Genomic DNA, 19,072 nt, shown 5'->3' on the forward strand with positions numbered 1-19,072 from the left:
GTTTCTTTTATAACACGGTGATGAACATCCTTGGGAATAAAACCTGTTTTTCATTTTTAAATGTGACTGTTTTTTTTTTTTTTTTTTTTTTTTTTTTTTTTTTTTTTTTTTTTAGAACAGTGTCCTCAGAATGGAATTATAAGGACAAAAGGGATGAATGTTTTTTGGAATCTCAATAAGGCGGCCACATTTTCTGCTGAAGAGTTCCGTTATCAGTGTTGTGTTATTGGAAATAAGTGTGCTTTGACTTGGATGGATGGCAGCTCCCCGGGGCAGCTAGGAAGGGGCCCCTAACTGTCGTTACTTTCATACATGATCTGTACCTTTGAGAGCTTTCAGCGCACCGGTATTCTGTATTATTTTCAGCCTTGCCTTTGGGTACCAAGTGGTACCGAGATGTGTGCCTCACTGACAAATGTACCCGCCTGTGGGACCTTGGTTGTCCTCTTACATCGTGGGAGGATTTCAGTGGGGGCTCTCCGTGGCCGTTCATTACTGTTGTGGACGTTTCTTCTCTTGCTCCCCAGTGAAGAGTGTTGCGTAGCTTATGACCAAGTCCTTCTCGTGTGTTTGAGAACCAGAAGACAGAACAACACTAATTGGTTTCATTATAGCTCAAAAAAATCGATAAGCATGAGCTTGAATGACTCCACAAAGGTAGGAATCTTTAATGACAAACAGAATATGATTGAAAGAAATCTACCTTGGAACAGTTAGGTACTATTGGCAAAAAAAAAAAAAGAAAACAGAGTATGATTCAATTTGTATACTTTGATTCTTTTGTAACATAGTCTTCTTTTCTCCAGTGAGCCTATGTAATTTCTATAATAAAAATTTTATTTAAAAAAATCTGAGCATAGCGTTTGCAAATAATAGTTATTTCGTAAATATTGCTTTTCCTCTCCCTTGATCCAGATGCATTTTCTTCCAATAAACTTCACATGCCAAACCATAAATTACATAAACAAATCTTTAAGAAAATATTCATTTACTCAGCAAATTTTTATTGAATACTTTTTATGTACCAGGCACTATTTATAATGTTTATGCAAAAAATGAATGTAATGATTTTTTTTTCCCCCCTCTTTTTTTTCCTACTCCTCTTCCCTGCCTGATCTAGTCTGAAGTATCCTGGATCCCCAACAAACACTACTCTGGCATTTACGGTCTGATGAAGCTTGTCCTGACCAAGACTCTTCCTGCCAACCTGGAGAGGGTCATTGTCCTTGACACGGATATCACCTTTGCGACCGACATTGCAGAGCTGTGGGCCGTGTTCCACAAGTTCAAAGGTAATTGTAGCCCCTTTTTTCCTGCTATCTTTGAAGGTGTCGTTATGCCAGGAAGATCTTGATTGTATTTTTTTTTTTTCAATCTGAGGCCCACATTTAGTGAGGTCATGCTTACTGAAATGCGCAAGGAGTTACAAATCTAGTTAAGTATCCACTCTACTGGCATTTGAAGCATGTTCGAATCAAACTGGAACTTGTTTGCGTTTCTTTAGTGAATGAAGAGGTAATGTCTGTGTTCGTAGGAAGAGCCCGATTTAGGATGCTTTGTAAGAGAGATAAATGCCAAATGTGTATATTTTGTATCCAGATAATTGAGTGTTGACTTACCTACATTTATCAGTTTGGTTTTTTTTTTTTTTTAATCAAATGATGCTTTGATTGCTGAGAAAGGCCTTTGAGGTGGTGGAGATGGGTATTGATTATAATGTTGGAAAATGTTCTAATGGCTTTTGCTTTCATTAATGTTGTGGTTTATCACTTTAAGGAGGTATATACGTTTGGCTTTGTAAGACGTTTCTTCTTGTCTGGTTAGTTTTTTCTTAGCCATTACTGTAGCTCTTGTCAGTGCCTCAAGGTGTATGAGATTACATGGTGAGGAATTGTGAGCCCGGTAGGCGTACTGGACTCTGGCGTGGATGCATGGGAGAAGTGATAAGTTAGCACAAATCGTGGGCTTTTATTTTAATCCCCCCTCCAGATGTCTTCCTTAAAATTGCATTCTTACGAATTCTTCTCTATATTAGACAAATGCAATGAGAGATAAATTTAGGAGTGAGATTTTTTTTTTCTTTATTCCTTAGTTTTCTTTTTAAAATTGCATTCTGGCTTCTGTGTTCAAAATCTCTCCTCCTGCTTCTCTGTAGCTCCTTATCCTGAGAAGGTGAAATACTACTCAGTGATTTAAAATCACCGTATTTTCATAAATCACAGGATATTCCAGTTGGTTTCTGTTTCCATTCATGGACAGAAAAGTAAATTCCTCACCTACGCTAGTCTCTGGCTGCTTCTTTCCAGAAGAGGGAGGGGGGCTCTCTTAGTTCTAGGTTAATTGGAAAAAAAGTCCTGAGCATATCACGGGAGGAGACACTCTGACCCTCACACTCTTTTCCTTGTCAGGATCAAAACTTATTTTCCTTACCCATGTCAATAATGACACTAAGAAAGACGTCATTTAGCAAAACTGAGTGTGTATCAGCTCTGGTCTCTTCTTCATAGAATGTTGGGATCTGTCCCTTCAAGTCAGAAAGAAACTGAAGCTTGAAGGCATGCAGGGTTCAGCTGAGAGCTGAAGGCACATACATGTCGGCTTCTGTGTGCATCTCTTGTCAAGTTTCCCCCATCATTTCTGCAGGGGGTGGATGGCAGAGGGAGAGAGAGAATCCCAGGCGGACCCTATGCCCATCCCAAAGCCCAACGTGCAGCTAGATCCCATGACCCTGAGATCATGACCTGAGCTAAAGTCAAGAGTCAGACGCTCAACTGACCGAGCCACCCAGGTGCCCTTGGGGGACAGTTTTTAAAAAAATAATTGTGATATGCACATTTTCACACTCATGTCCAGTATTCAGTGATGTGTTTATTCAGCAGACATTTATGGCCTCTCTACTGGGTGTTGCTGGTATGCTGGGCTCTGGAAATAAAGAGATGAGCAAGAATGAGAGTTACCACCTCTCCTGGAGGGGATCAGAGAAGGCAGCTGGGAGGGCATCACAGAGGAGGTGTGGTCATCGTGCTCTGACTTGCTGGAGAGGCAAAGTGGTTGTGTGTGGTGAATGGCCACAGTCCCCTTTGTGAGTAAAGGACTTCGACTCCAGCTGCTGGGAGTGCAGCCTGCAAAGGGCCCTCAGCTATCAGCCCCCTGGGGTAGGGCCACAGGTGAAGAGTCACATGCCTGTGGCCATGCCTCCTTCCTGGGGAATGTGGGATCTTGCAGGGCCAGCTGTGAGAACCCAGTCATAGTCACAGCTGGATTTCTTCCTCTACCCAGTCCCCTTACCTTCCTTTTTCAGATGCCCTTCCCAAGACCACCTCCTAAATTAACCTCCTGCATGCTGACTTCCATATCAGAGTCCGTTTCCCCAGAAATGCAACCTGCAGTATGCATTTAAAGCTACGAGTCTCCCTTGGAGAGGTGTAACTCAGCGAACTTCCTGGAACAGGCGGTCACTAATTGTAGCATTGTAGCTAGGAAATCCCATTTATTCTGTCCCAGCTAGGACCTGCCATAGTGCTGGTGGGGTTCTGAAGCCAGTAACAGCAATAGTATAATCGTGGTGTTAAATCCCCCCGTATCATCGAGAAGGGGAGGCTCCCAAGGTGCTTGCTGGTGCAAGGATTGGGATCCTGGGGCAGAGCAGAGTATGTGGGCCAAGGTCAAGGTTAGAACGGGGATGGGGGCACTTGAATGCAAGGAACTGAGTTAATGGGCTGCATTTTATTTGTTCATTCTTTTATTGGTTTATTTCTAGCACTTGTTAGGCCCCTGCTGTGCAGAAGAATATATTAGATGCTGCTGTTATCTAAAACTCTCGAGAACACACCACCTGCCTTTAAGGAGCTCACAAACAAGGCAGACTGCCTTACATTTTTATCTTATCACCAGCAAAGGAGTATACAAACATCTGAGGTTTTCCCATGCCCACTCTAACTTTTCTGGGAAAATATGGAGGTGAAAAGAAAATAAGTAAGCTCTTCTCTTCTCCATATGGCACTGGTTTGGACAGGGTTGGTTTTTTAGGGTTTTTTTTTTCTTGTTGTTCTATAATTATTTTTTTCTAAACTGAAATGATTAGTCGCCAGGTCATGAAACGGGAAGAAAGCCCCTTAGCACAGACCCCTTAGAAAGTTCTGATGCAAAAGGGAGCGTTTTCTGTCTCACAAAGCCAATTGCATTGGCTTCCTTCACCGTGAACATTTTGAGTGTCACTGATGCAGTTTGGCCTTGTGCATTTTTCTCTGTTTTACAACAGCTAGTTGTCTGGGCCTCTTGTGTTCAGAACCCATACGCTTGACCCTTCGTGGTGCTCTGAGGTTCCCCTCCTCCAGATCCCTTACATGGAGACTCTAGTAAGAAGCCTTTTAGTAAGGGCTTAGACCCACCCTCCACCTCGGCCGTGGGCAGCTTTGTGTGCCTCTTGGGGATGTCCGCGTGCCCCCTGAGCCTGGACTTCGCCTAAATGGCAGGTGCCTCCCTCCCCACGTCAGCAGTCTGCACCCTTGTCACCAGCTGCAGCTGCCAGCGAATTTTCAGAGCCCCTGATTTCTCAGCCAGGAGTACTGGCTGCTCCACGGTGGGCTAGAGTGGGAGCCACCCATTCGGTCTTGGAGCTGAGCTTCACAGTGGTCACGTTGTTTCCTGACTGTTGGGAATGTTGCAAGAGTAAGAGAAACCCAGCCCCTCCCTTTGAAGTGTCTACTTGAGTGCGGAGAAGACTGACAATAAATAAGTAAAATATGTAACCTATTCGATGGGGATCAGTGCTCGCTCAGGAGGAAATTGGAGAGAGCAGATGAGGGATGTCTCTGTGCACACGCACTGTTTTAATATTCAGATACGGTGGTGATGGAGGCTCTTATCAAAAAGGTGACACCTGGGGCGCCTGGGTGGCTCAGTCGGTTGGGTGTCCTGACTCTTGATTTCAGCTCAGGTCATGACCTCAGAGTCATGAGATGGAGCCCCTCGTCATGCTTTATGCTCAGCGCGGAGTTTACTTAAGATTCTCTCCCGCTCCCTCTACCCTCCACCCCCATTCACACTTGCATGCGCTGTCTCTCTCTCTCTCTTTCTCTCTAAGAAAAGGGTGACATTTAAGCAGAAGCCTGAAGTTGAGAGAACAGGCATGCCAGGTGCCTAGGGGAAAGTGGAATAGTGTCCTAGGCATAAGGAACAGCAAATGTGAAGTTTCAGGAGCCATGTGGCCTGGCAGGTTTGAGCAATAGGATGGAGTGAGCCCACGATGGGTGGGGGGCTGTGGGCCAGATCAGGGAGGCCTCCTTTGTCAGGCAGAGGGAGGATTGTGCCTTTCCCTTCCGTGCTGAGGGAAAGCCATTATGCAGCTTTGAGCAGGAGTGATGGGACCTGTTTGATGTTTTTAATGGGTCATCCCGGCTGCCCATCTGAGCATAAGAGGAAGCAAGGAGACCATTTCTGAGGCGGGGCAGCCCCGGGACCCGGGTGCATCAGCACAGGTGCAGATGTCGTCATGGTAGGGCTACATTTTGGATGTAGAAGCATCAGGATGTTCTGCTGGGGGATGTGGGAGCGAGAGAGCACAGAGTGCATAAGCTGGCATGGCAGACTGCACCACGACTGCACAAAGAGGATTTTGGTTTGGGACCCTTGAAGTTTGAAAGGCCTAATTGGACATCCATATGGAGAGGGTGAGGAGGAGGCAGAGAAATTAGTATTTGGAAAGCAAAGGGAAAATACTATTTCCTAAAGACTGCCTGTGTTCCAGGCACTGAGCTGGAAGCTTTGTACGTTTGAAAAACAGCATAAACTGGACCTAAGAGAGGCTGAGTAACTTTCCCTGCTCGAAGAGCTCTTCGTAGCAGAGCCGAGCCCTGGACCATTCGTCTGTGGAATCCGTGCTCTGCCTCCTGCCTCTCTGGCTTCCTGATGGGGCGGGGGTGGGGGCATAGGCCTGGGGGGGGACTGCCCCTTAGTTCAGCTGTGACCCATGATCACGAGTCCCCCACCACCTGAGTGCCGCAGTTTTACTGCACAAAAATTTGGAAATAATATCCGATTTTATAATATGAAGGGACTGTTATGAAAGCGTAAATAATAAATGTACCCCCATAACTTGAAGCTTTTCGAAGAAGCCATGTTCAACGTAGCATTTTTATTCTTGAGAAGAAATGTCTTCCCTTTAGGAAGAGTCTCTTGCCATAGTGTAAAGCCCTGGCCCCCAAATAGGTCCGGTGGGCGTATCAAGCACAGGGGGGCATTCCCCTGCTCACCCCCATCATGCCACGGTGTAGGCAGCTATGTCACACCAGTGGATATTTTTTAAGAACTAATAGATTCGCCGTGGACTAATTACAGATAACATTTTTAAGCACTTACTCTGTGCCAACCACTCTGTGAAGCACTTTCTGGTGAAACTCATTTAATCCTTACAACACTCCCAGGAAGTAATTATTGTGAATGTTTCCATTTTAAAGATCTGGGAACTTACACGTAGGGAGGCCATGTGGCATGCCCAGCGCCTCAGTTCTTAGGTTGTAGGACCGGGACTTGAACTCCAATGACCTGACTCTAAACCCAGTACCCTTTACCCTGCACCTGTGTTCCCTAGAAGGGAGAGGGTGGAGCTTCGAGTCTCTGTGGAGAGACCCAAGTTAGATAAACGAGAGCAGCCAAGGTGACCACAGGAACGGGGTAGAGGGCAGGCCCAAGGCGAGACAGGCATTCAGAGAACAGTACTATGGAGGCGAAATCAGGGCCATGGCGACATGTGGTTTTCCCAGGATCTGAGAAATAAAATTTTGGTTTCCAGAATCCTGGCCCAGCTGGTGACATCCCAGAACATCATCTTTAAAGTAGCTGTGAGCTCCAAGAGCTCTACTCATGCACTCATCGAGGTCGGTATAAGGGCGGCAAAATCGGGGTCATTCTGTGACCACAGACGGGTTACCTGACTTCTCTGGGCTTCGGGGAGCCAGGAACAGTGCCAACAGGGTCTTTGTGAGGAATGCACGAGATAGCGCGTGTTATTCTTCCCATGTCCCGTTTTCCTCTTGGACTCCCACCAGAGGCTGTGGGGTAATGGCGGAGGCTGTGGGGTAATGGCGGACATCCTTAAAGTGTGTCTGCTCCGTTATCTCGCAGCCTTGTCCACAAAGCCATCGAGGCTGGGGTGGCTGTAAGTGTAAAATAGTGTGGAAACGCTGAATACGAAGCACCTTGAAAGTACTACTTTTGAAAAGACATTCACAGAACTTTGGTGATTATAATCACTCGCCTTGAAGGAGTTTTTAGACACTCTTAACATTTCTCCAGGTCACATCTTTATTTCTTATCTTGCCTAGGCTGCTCCTCCTCCCCTTCTCCCTTCCTTCTCTTCTCCTCTCCCCTCTCTCCCTGCTTCTCTCCTCCTCTCCTTCCTCCCTCCCTTCCCCTTCTCTCCTTCCCCCCTCCTTCCTCCCTCCCATCCTCCTCCTCTCCCTCTGTCAGTGGAACTGGTGGGAGTAGGAAAAGCCTTGCAAAGGAAGACATCAGGTTTCAAATCCCTGCTGGTCTACTTATCAGCAGGACGGTCTTGGGGTGTCCATTGAACCTCTCCACCGCACTCCCTTACCTGTAGAGTGAGCACACGGACACTGCCTCACAAGAGCGTGGATTTGGGAAAGTGATCCTGGTGCCCAGTAGACGCTTTTCCTTCCTTGTCTCTTTTTTATTTTTTCCTTTTCCTTCCTAGCCTGTCTTATCCCGTCTTATCCCATTTGCGCCTTTCCCTTTGACTTTCGATCCTTCTCCTTCGCTCTCTTCACAGACCTCCAAGTGAAGCTCCGCACCTCCCTCCCTTACAGGGAATCAAAGATGGCCTTTGAGGACCACCACCCCACACAGCCTCACGCTGGTGGGGTACCCCTGAATAAAGCCGGCCCTCCTTGGCCAGGCCAGCTCTGGAGAAGGTACCCCTCACCTCTCATCTGTTCCCACCTTCCTAGAGAGGCCGTCCTGCCCTGCAGAAGAAAAGCAGAGATTTTAAAAGATACAGAGCTTCCAATGAGGTGCTTTGCAATGGCTGGGACAGCCAGCGTCTGTGTGGGTGACGCTCTGTTGGTGCCGATGGCCCGGGGGTTCTGCTGGGACAGGGCGAGGCTCCTCTGTGGGGTTTGGGTTTCGTGTTCGTGCTCCACGCGGAGGCTAGGGCCTTTCTTCGCATCTGTACAGTGGTTTCAGACATTCTCCTGCACTCCTCTTCATAACGTTAGTTCCTTCCTCACCACCGGTGTTCACCATTTCGTTCAACTTCTAATGCCCAGCTGATTTTCCACTTTGAATGCTTGCCATTGGGGGAACACCAAGGATTCTGTTCCTGGCAAAATGGATGAAGACTTCTTAATGATTTTTTTTACCATTAACTTTGATGGGGATCTGCTCTCTTTCACTATATTAGAAAAATCCTTCCACTTCCCTGAGCCTCTTTTCTGTTGTTGTTCTTTGAAAGTGGGGGAATAACGCGCCAATCACCGCCCCGCATCGGCTTTATTTTGGTAGTTAAGTCGGGAAATGACTGCCTTGCACACTACTTACTCAGTGATCATTCCCTTTACCATCTGCATCTTTCTTTTCTTCTTGTTCCTCAACCGGCAGCTCCTGAGAGTTAGGAGAACAGAAGCCCACCTGCCTCCCGGTCCCCCTGCTCCCCATTGCTCTGCCTTCCACGTGCGTTCAGTCACTCGTTCTTTTGTTGACTCATTATGTCTGGAGCCCTGGACCTGCCCCAGGCCTGGGAGATGAAATCATAAGTAAGGCAGACCCAGTTCTGCCCTCCTGGGACTAATTTCTATTACGTGCTTTCCACGTGTCAGGCACTGGGCTGTCTCTCATTGAGCCCTCATAAAAGTCTCGAAGAATCTTGCCAAGTTCACGACAGAGCCCAGACTGTAGCCACAGTGGCCCCCAAGCCCATGCTCTTGACCACCAAATTCTAGGTCCAGCGGGACACATGGTTACAAGAAAGGTGGCAAGTACCTTGAAAGGGAGAATTACATTTCAGGGAAAGCAGCCCCAGTCAGCGGGTTGTGGGCATCAGGAAAGGCTTCTGAAAGGAAGAGGCATGGTGACATTAGCCTCCGTGTCCCCTCCCAGGGGGAATGCCACACGCAGAGGCCCGAGGTCCCCAGAGAGGATGGTGCAGACAAGCAGTGAAAGAAATATTGAATCTCCTCAAATAGACTGGGCAGGCTCCTGCCTTGGGTCCTTTGCTCTGATGTCCCTCCACGGGGTGTGCTGGCTCCCAGATCGCTCTGTCTTGCTGCCACAGCTCCCTGCAGGTCTTGGCTCAGATCTCAGCTTCTCAGTGAGCTTCTCCCTGATTGTTCCCTTCCATCCTGTAACCTGAGATGCCAGCCTCTCACTCCCACCCTGCTCTTTCCATGCTCCTTAAAGCACCCATCACCTTCTAGTCCAGCTTGCAAGGACTTATCAAGATGGCTGCTCCACCCCATCCACTCAGCCGTGAGGACCCAGGTACCTGGGCACACCTGGCTTCACTGGGTTATTGTGTGTCTTTCCTGCTGATGCATCAGTCCTGCCTTTGTCTGTCTTGTTCCGGAGACATTTCCAGCATCCGGAACAGTGCCTGGCAGATAACAGGTGCTCAGTAAATATTTGTCAGATAAATGAACAAGTAAAGCATATGATTCTAGGGGATTTGGGGAGGGGGAGAGAATAAGACAAGAGAGGTATGAAGGGTCTTATAAATTACAGCTCTGGGTTGTATCCACAGGTGATTAAAAGTGGCTTAGAGGGGCGCCTGGGTGGCTCAGTCGGTTGAGCATCTGACTCTTGATTTCAGCTCCGGGTCGTAAGATCGAGCCCCGCATCGGGCTCCACACTTAGCGTGGAATCTATTTGAGATTCTCTCCCCTACTCCTCCCCCTCACACCCCACTAGCTCGCTTGTGTGCTCTCTCTCTCTCAAAAAATAACAAAGGTGGCTTAGAGTTTCAGGTAGAGGAGTATGGAGTATGCTCAGATTCTCAGATTTGAAAAAAAAACCTCTTTGGCTTCAGTGCGGGGAATGATTCCAAAGGTGAGGCAGGAAACCAAAACCTTGAAAGTAAGTTGTGACAGTACGTTTTGGGTTGGCTACTGCTCCAGTCCAAGCAAGACATGTTGTGGCCTATGGCAGGCTAGTGCCCTTGGGACAAGCCAAGAACATGGATTAGAGATGAGCTGGGGAAGTGGAGTGGAGAGCCCTGGCTGAGGAGTCCATGTTGAACGTGCGAAGATGACTGAGCAGGTCTGGATATGACAGCAAAGGACCAGCCGGAAGGATCTTCAGGCGTTTCCTTTCGGGAATTAAAATAGTGTTCTCACTGGGTTATTACAGTTTCCTTTTCTGAACTTCCCAGTGCGCCTAGTGTAGAATCAGGGGGGCTCATCCCATGGCCCTGGTCCTGAAGGGAGAGTGGCAGGATTTGCTGTCCCTCACAGAAGGCTAATGACAGTCGGCAAGCACACAGGGGAGGGCGAGGTGCAGGTGGCAAGCCCTGGTCAGTGAGGAGGAGCAGCAGAGCGAGCGCAGAGCAGAACGGATCCCTGACCTCACGCCCTGACGGTGCAGCGCACACCCGGCCCTGCCTCCCGTAGCCGTGCATTCTCAGGCCAGCCGTGCCTGGGTGGCTGGGGCAGGAGAGCCCCACTGCTCCATCCCCAGGAGCCCCCTGACTGGGCAGACGTGACCCTCATCCGTCGTCATGTGGCTCATGTGGCTTTCCTGAATGCGCTCGGGTTCAGGCGCTCTGCGGAGTGAGCTGGAGGACACTTGGAGGTTCACAAGGGGAGGAAAGACCGATTTCTAGAAGTGGCTGGGAAGTATTTCTTTCCTTCTTTCCTATCCAGCTGCTCCCCATCCTCCTACCTTCTTTATACCCTTGGTACCATCTCAAACATTTCCTGCCTTTAAAGTAGGGATGGTAATGCTCCTAGGGTATGGCCGGGCGGCCCATGTGAGATGTTCCACGCAGAGGTTAGCTCAGTACCTGGCACGGAGTAAGCACGACAGTGTGTGGCTGCCGTTGGTGCTAACATCGTAGTCATTTTGCTGCCATCACAAGAAGCCAGCTGGTCACATACCTAAGATTCAGGGAGGGAGGATCTTGCTATGAGAGGCGGCAATATTTGTTCTCTGCGATAAGGCACGCTGCCCGATCCTGGAGGAGGGCAGCCTGGGAGAAGGGTCTTGGAGGAAGAGTCAGGATTTTCTCCAGCCCGGAGAACACTAGCTGCCTGTCTCAGTGGGGAGAGCACAGGCTATGGAGCGTTGAGGGCCCCCGGACCTGCGTCTGAGGCCGGCTCCCCCCTCCAGTTTGCACTTCCATTGCTCAGTCTCGATGGGAGTAATAGTTTGGAGGCAAAATGTGTAATCCGCCTAGTGCTTTGCTGGCATTCGTGACATTCTCTCAGTTCTTCAGTGCAGGCTTTTTCACATTTTACTGTTTCTGAAATTGGGATGTGACTTAAGTAATTTGCCTGATGGTCTTTTTCTCCTGGAAAATATTTTGATATATCCTACAATCAGTGGCCTCTTAGAATCTAGAAGATATGGTGTTATTATTTTTATTATTATTTTCCTAGCTTTTCCTTTTATCTTGGAGTGGTAGAGGAGGGAGGGAGGGTGGGTAGGGTAGGCTGTAGACTGGAGGAGCACACACTGAATTGGGAGGTTGATTAGAATCAGTAAAAGAGAAGGATCTGGGGGTCTGAGAAGGCCACTCTCTGATTACCTGTTATTGTAGGGCCGCGGGGTCCTGGAGCATTTGTGTCATTGCTATTTTTGGTAAACACCTTGCTTGTGTCTCGCACATTGGAATGGTTACCATCCCCTGATGGGCCCTTCCATTGTGGAGAGCGACCACGTTTCCTCGGAATAAATCTTTATTTATGTTGTTGGCATGGAGGAAGGGGAGGTCATCGAATCAGAAACATTTTAGACTTCGAAATTTTCAGGAAGATATATTGAAAAGCTTAGGCATTAAACCCAGAATTACAGGAAGCTGCTCTTCCCAGAAGTCTTTTCTTGCTCATTTAGACATTAAGTAAATATTTATTGAGCACCTACTTGGTACCAGACCTACAAGCTATGTTTTCTAGTGCTCACTCCATTAGAAATTCGTGTGACTAACTCATCCTTCCTTGAAAAAAGTCAGATACTTCTGGAAACATTTTAGGGTGACCTACCATCAGTGCGAATTATTTAGGTAGCTTTTCTCTCATTTTCCTGATAACAGCTGCCTCGGGGCAAAGAGATTTTGATGGTGAAGGTAGCTTGGCGGATGCCTCGAGGGGATAGGGCTGTCCTTGGTCATTCTGGGGGAAAGGAGGGTGAGGGAGCAGGTTGGGATTAAATAAAGGCACGAGGGACTTAGCGGGGGTGATAGAGACAGGTACAGAATAGATAGTGGGAGGAAGCAAGAGGCAAATACCTGTGGAATGAATTTATGGAGACAAAGACAAAGCCCAGCTTTAGAATCATGTGCTCAGAATGGAAGCCAATTTTTTTTCTTGTTTACTCTACAAGTATCTTGGCCAAAGGGACCTGACATGAAGGATAGCTCTGGGGTGGAGGCCGGCTTCTGGTTATCAGAATTGCCTGTAGGGTCTCTCCAGGTCGCACATACCCAGGGCCCACTCCTGTCCCCCCCCCCACCCCCAGTGTCCTGGACATCAGCAGTGATTTGGAATTCATTGCCTTCGTGCAAGAATTCTCCAGCTCGGCGCTATTGACATTTGGAGCTGGATCATTCTTCGTTGGGTGTGGGGGCGGGTTCTGTACATTGTAGGATGTTTAGTGGCGTCCATGGTGTGGGATGCCACCCTCCCCAGTTTTAACAACTAAAAACATCTCCCGGTATCACCAGATGTCCCCTGAGCGGCAAAATCTTTCTCTTTGAGAACCACTTCCTTAGTGACCCGCCATTGCTGATGGAAATGTGCGGGATCCGTCAGGTGGTGGTGGTTTTAGGCGGTTGATAATGATGGCTCAGAAGAAGAAATAAAATCTGAGCTTTCTATAGCCTGTTTACCAGTTCACGCCATGGAGACCCCCCCAGTCATATGCCCTCTGAATGACTTTGTCAATCAGCCCTGTGTTTAAGCTCCTGTTGTATGTGCTTCTGACTTCTCTTCCCTCGTTGATACGCCGCACAAGCCTCAGAAATGCTTGAACTGTACATTTTCTCTCTTTCTGGGGCAGCAGAGCTCGTTGAACAGCCAGTAGTGAATTTCCTTTCTCAGAAAATAAATGCATTCATCCCCCCGTACCTGGAAGGGTACATGATGCCAAGGGAAAGTATGATTGAATTAACCAGACTCCAATGCATTCGTATCCCTAGAAGGCCACGATTGTTAGGACCCACTGAAATTTACGATCTTCCCCTGAAATTACAAGAGGGACCAGCTCACTTCTCATCTACACACTCATGAAGAGAGGATGTCGGCACATGTCATTTTGTGACTACCGCAAGGACACACAAAAAAATTTTTTTATCCTCCTAAATGCATATACATAGATTATTAGCAGCATCTAATATATGACAAGGACGGACGTGGCCTGTCAAGGAAGACAAATAGCTGTTCTCTTCTCTGCACGGTGCGCTGGGCTTGCCCATCTGGAAGAGTGCAGTGGACAGAGGTGTGTATGCTGATTCCTTATTGAGATGGATGGAGGGGCCGTTTAAGGGAACACTGTCAGCCAGCGTAGGACCAGGTAAAATCACCAGCTTCCCTAGAAGCAAAGGATATATATATATATTTTTTTCATTAACAACCATCTTCATTAGAAAAGGAAGTCAGGTTTCTGGTTTTTTGTTTGCCTTTTGATTGGTCTCAGGGACAAAGAGGTCATGACAATTTGGGGCCTCTCTTTTTTACTGCTTAGAAAGCAAAGGAGGCCCCAGGTTTTATCCCACAATGGCAAAATGTCTTGTAAGATTAAGAAGAAGATTCCCCAAATCCAGCCAATAAGCCTTTTTATTTTTGAAACGATGTGATACTAGGCTTTCAAAAACAGAGGAGGCAGCCCTTGAAAGGCTTAGGGGGAGCGGGGAGGAGGGAAGGGAGGGCTGCTTGGCAGGGATGGGAATTATATATTTTTCAGGGGAACTTTAAACTTTTGGAACAGTTTTTGATTCACAGAAAAATGATGCAATAGTCAAGAGTACTGTTCCCATCTTACCTTAGTATATTACATTCTGGGGGGGAACTTGCCTTTTTGTAAGGTGCCTGGTGTAGTTGAGACTGTGCCTGCAACCTGGGTGCTCTATATACATTTGCTCCGTTCATCACAACAGTCCTGACAGAGGGATAGTCCAATCCCCATTTTATAAGAGCGAAAACCAACACTTACAGAGGTTAAATAACAGACCCAAGTCATCTCACTAGTATGGGGCAGGGCCACAATCCCCGCCTCTTTCCTTTGTGGTCAGTAAACCCACAAGTTATTAAAGCACTACTCCTTGTCAGAACTAAGCTGTGAGGGTAGTGAGGTGATACACCTGCCTTCCTGCAGAGGGCGCTCTACTTGAGAATTAGAAGGGCAAAGGCTCCTAAGAAAGGACTGTGGAGAGAGATATAGGTGGGCATGTACCAAGCACAGTGGTGCCACCATGGAGAGGGTAGGTCATTTCTGGACTGGGAAAGAGGTCACCTACAGCATAAGATAAAGTGGTTTGTGAATTGGCTGGGATACCTCCATGAAGGAAAAGGGAAACAGGCCATTCTAGGCAGGAAAACGGTACGGTTAAAGTCATGAAGAAATAAAACAGCGTGGCATGTTGTTTAAACTTTCGGGGGTTCCCTGTGGCTGGAATATTTGTGAAAAGAGTCAAGCATGGGAAGTGGGTTGGGAATGTGATGGAAAATTGAAAAGTAGGCAAGAGCTAGGTCATGAAGGGTCTGGCGTTGGCATGCCATGCCAAGGAGTTAGGGCTTTTTCAGAAGACCATGAGAGTCTGTTGAAGGTCTCTAAGAAGAGTGATCAAGGTCAGTCCCCAGTATAAAAAGGTGATGCACTGCAGTGGGGGAATGAGTTGGACGGTCCAGAACCAAAAACAAAATCCAATTAGGTGGCCATGTCAGTAATCCAAGTTAAGAAGTGATCATTGCCTGAATTAAGGTGGAGATGGAATACAACAATGGAATCGATTAGAAATGGATGTCCGGATACAGTGTGGTACAAGAGAGAGATTTATAGGTGTCTCTTGTTTCTCAGTTTAGCAAATTGGGTGGGAATACAAGAGGATGCATAGGTGTTGGGTAAGAAAATGAGATCAACTCTTCTACCTGTGATATGGTGGTGCCGGTGCCAGTGCTGGTGGTCGATGTTTAAGTGTAGCAAATTCTTCCTCATAATATACTACATTTGTGCTCCACTGTGGTACAAGTGCTGTTGGCCTGCTCAGCATCCATGTTCCCCTTCCATAAACATCAGCAGAATGTCTCTTTTTCTTTTGAAAACCTTGCCTCTCCTTGTCTTAATTGATTTTCGATGTGCATAAAGGGTGGTGATCCATCCCTGGCTGCAAGGTAAGGGCATGAGCCAGTCCTGGCCAGCAGGACTCCAGCCATCTCCCTGGCTATGGTAATTTGTTCAGGGTGCTTATGTGCCCCATGCCGAACGAGTCAGAACTAATAAGCACCAGGCCAAGGATTTTTCCTGGAACTTCTGGGAAAGATTTTCCACTCCAGTTACTAAACTGTGAGATGAGACCGGAAACTCCTTCAGTTACTTTGCCACTGTGTCTGGGGGTCCTCGAGACCACCCCAACATTCCATGACTTGCAGGACTCAGCATGAGTCATACTCATGGTTATGACTAACTTCAGCAAATAAAAAACCATAAAGCAAAATCAGCAGAGGAAAAGGTGCATGGGTGAAGTCCAGAAGTAACTCGGCTTAGGCTTCCAGAGTCCTTTCTGAGTGAGGTCATCCAGGGCATGCTTCATTCCTCCAGCAGTGAGTTGTGGCAACAGGTATGAAATGCTCTCAACCAGGAAAGCTCATTAGAAATTCAGTACATAGGATCTTTACTGGAGGCTTGTCACATAGGCAACCTCTACTAGCACATACCAAAATTCCAGACTCCCAGAAGGAAAACATCATAAACCCTCATGTTTGCACAGTTTATACAGTGGGCCATTCTTACCAGGGAAGAGTGGGAACCTTCTTGGAACCTAGGTTCACACGTGCCAGCCAAGGGCCCACTTAGCAAGCAGGCATTTTTAAAGAGAGCAGTCTCTGGCTGGCTGTGGTACCTCTTTCCTGTACAGCTTCTCTGAGCGTGAAAGCAGATCGGAGAGCCTGAAAAGAGACAGATTCCAGATTACATTGCATTATAGTCCCAAGCTCCAGTCATGCCTGAAACAGATTTCCCCTTTTTTTTATTTCTTAAGTCAGCTTAAATTTCTGTCATTTACAGTCTTAAGAAGCACACTGGCCAATAAAACCCATTCCACATAAAGAATTCTTTTTTAACTTCTTTCCCGCAAGTCCCCACCACTGTTTTCTTGTCTTAGACAAGGGTCTTCCTCAGTGACCAGGACTGGCCTATAATAGACATTGTAAATTGTTGGTACATGAGCAGATTTTCTTTAGCATTTTAGAAGATTATTCTGTCTAGATGGAAAAGGTAGATTTTTGGAGCCTGTTTGTCCTCGAATGTGACCTAAATTAAAAGTTTGACCTAGCTGAATATCTCCTTGATCTTTCCTTTTACAAATTACTCTTCCCTGGGAAATTGGCCACAGCTCATAGTAAGTAGTGCCTCCAGCTTGGGCTCTGTCCTGGGCATTCTTCCTTGTTTGGCCTAATTAACTGTGTCATCATTCAAGCAGATTAGGTGTGTGCCTTCCTGGGACATCAATTAAAAAATAAATCAGTATTTGTCAAAGTGGAAAGGTGACATGTTGAAAGATGAATTTTCTTTCCAGTCTTGTATGGAAGCAGGAAGCTTTGCCCACGTGCACACACGCCAAAAACAGGACCTGGAAGGATGTTAAGAGACCGTGAACTGATTCAGTGCTTTCTGTTGCAAAGGTAAAGGTCCAGAAGGTCTTTAGTTTGTGAGATGAAGTTGTAAGAGGACTTGACCAGGATACAGGTCTCTGTTTTGTCATTCCTAGCCTTAGGCAGGTGACTGTACCTTTCTGATCCAAGGATATCTGTTTAATAAGTATTTTTTGAGTGCCTGGTACAGAAATGAATCTGTGAAAGGAATGGGTTTGCCTGGATAATCTCAGTGCTTTTCAGGTCTGTGAATCCTACATACATTCACACGGCCAGAGGCAGAGGCAGAATCGTTGAAAGTAGGAGTCACTTCTATGCCTCTCTTGACCTCACACCTTGCAGTTAGCTGCCAGCAAGTCCTGTAGGGACGGTCTTCAAGGTCTGTCCCAATCCATGCCTAGTAGACGCTAAAAAATTAGTTCTTGAATAAACAAAATTAGGTCTTCTGCCTCTGTGGCTCCACGGACTCTATAATACTCTTTTTTCTGTTGTCTGCTTCTATAAAGGAGGAAATCACAAATGCCTTGGAGTCTCCGAGGGGACTTGAAGCACTGAGGTTCAAGGCAGGCTTGACACAAGCTAAGACAGGAGTGGAGTCCGAGTGAGGGGAATGACGCTAGCCCCAAAGTAGGGTTCCCACGGGGATTTAGATCTTCTGGAGCAAATGGTGACTTGCTGCTGGCTCAGCCCAGCGAGAATCTCTGGGCAGTGGGCTTCCAGACGCAAGCTAGGTTCTGGCCTCTGTCTGCAGGAGAGGTGTGGAAGCACTCGTGGTGGACGGTGGGCTTTTGGATACCCGTTGGTCCTTTTCCATAGCCGCACACAGTAGGTGCTCATCCCTCACGTTTGTTTCTCTGACTTTGGTTTTTTGAGACACACTGATGCCCATGATTTCAGGTCTATTTTTTTTTTTTAATTTTGAGGAAGAAAATATGTTTTCTTTGTAGAACAGTAAGAAGAGAATTCCAGTCAGGACAGGGGGCAGGCAGCATAAAGACGCCCTCTGGGCATTATTGTACTAGTGAAAGAGCTTCATCTCCAGAGGCAAAAACAAGAATTTACTAGGTCCTTTCAAGAACAGACTGCTCTGTCGTGGGCATCATTCAGGTTCGCTAGACTGATCCACTTTATACGTATGCGCTATGAATAAAGCAATGCTCCTCTGTAGTGGCACAAAGGAAATAAAACTCCTGTGTTCCCACTGCCTACGAGTTCAGTTGTTAACATGGTAGTATATTTCCTTCCACACACTTCTCTGTGCATATAAAATATGTTTATTTTTTTAATAAAATTGGGATCATATTGTACTGCTACTGTTTGCATACTATTTTTTTTTCCCTCTTAACTACGTATTGCAACCATTTTCCTGAGTGATGTGCCGTGTCATTTGTTTACGCTTCCTGGTAGCCTGTGGTTCGTCTGTGTTATTATTTGGCAATGCGGGCCTTCTGTTTTGGATTCTTGGGCCGTTTCCAGCTGTTTTTTGGTATTCCGGAGAAGAGCAAAATGCTCGCCCTCTCTCTGGAGCATAGGAAGGCTGTGGCCCCGAGGCTGCTCCCGTGCGGATGTCTGTTGGTGAACTTAGCATCACAGTGCAATGTCTCAGCTGCCGGTAGTCGGACAGCCCTGTGTTGTAGGCCCAGCCCCGGCTGCGCGATCTTGCACGAGCTCACCTCTCTCTGCTGTGCATTCCCCGTGTGAAAACCGGGCGCCTTCTGCACCGGTTCGCAGGGGCCGGCTGAAGGACCGCTTCTCCCATGTGCAGTTGTCTTCAGCAGTGGCTTCAGGTTGGAGTCATCTGGGGAGCTGTCTAGGAGGAGTGCTGCCAGGCCTGCCCCAGAACAACCAAGTCGGAATCTCTGGTCTAGGCGCTGGACCGTCCTATTTTTACAAGCTCTTTATGTAAGGCGAACGTGCCACTAGAGTGGAGATTTAGCTCCTGAAAGTTCCAGACCTGAGCTCTGCTGGCTACCGCGACGAAGGAGACGTCGCGTCTTGGCTGTTCTGTCGTGGGGGTGGCGAGGCAGGGTCGTGTTTGG

The 19,072-nt window shown here is 47.3% G+C and overlaps 1 protein-coding gene across 2 annotated transcripts in view; it reads left to right on the forward strand.

Annotated features, from left to right (window-relative positions):
* Positions 1–19,072, forward strand: part of LARGE1 (LARGE xylosyl- and glucuronyltransferase 1) — a 513,664-nt gene that overhangs the window by 292,597 nt on the left and 201,995 nt on the right. For both annotated transcript variants that reach the window (XM_045779979.2, XM_045779980.2), the window contains exon 6: positions 1,121–1,292. In XM_045779979.2, the coding sequence (XP_045635935.1) occupies positions 1,121–1,292 (172 nt within the window). The remainder of the gene's footprint in view (positions 1–1,120; positions 1,293–19,072) is intronic.

The sequence above is a fragment of the Ursus americanus genome, chromosome 17, assembly GCF_024610735.1.
Source record: "Ursus americanus isolate L20-20 chromosome 17, mUrsAme1.1.p, whole genome shotgun sequence".
NCBI classification, from domain to species: Eukaryota; Metazoa; Chordata; class Mammalia; order Carnivora; family Ursidae; genus Ursus; species Ursus americanus.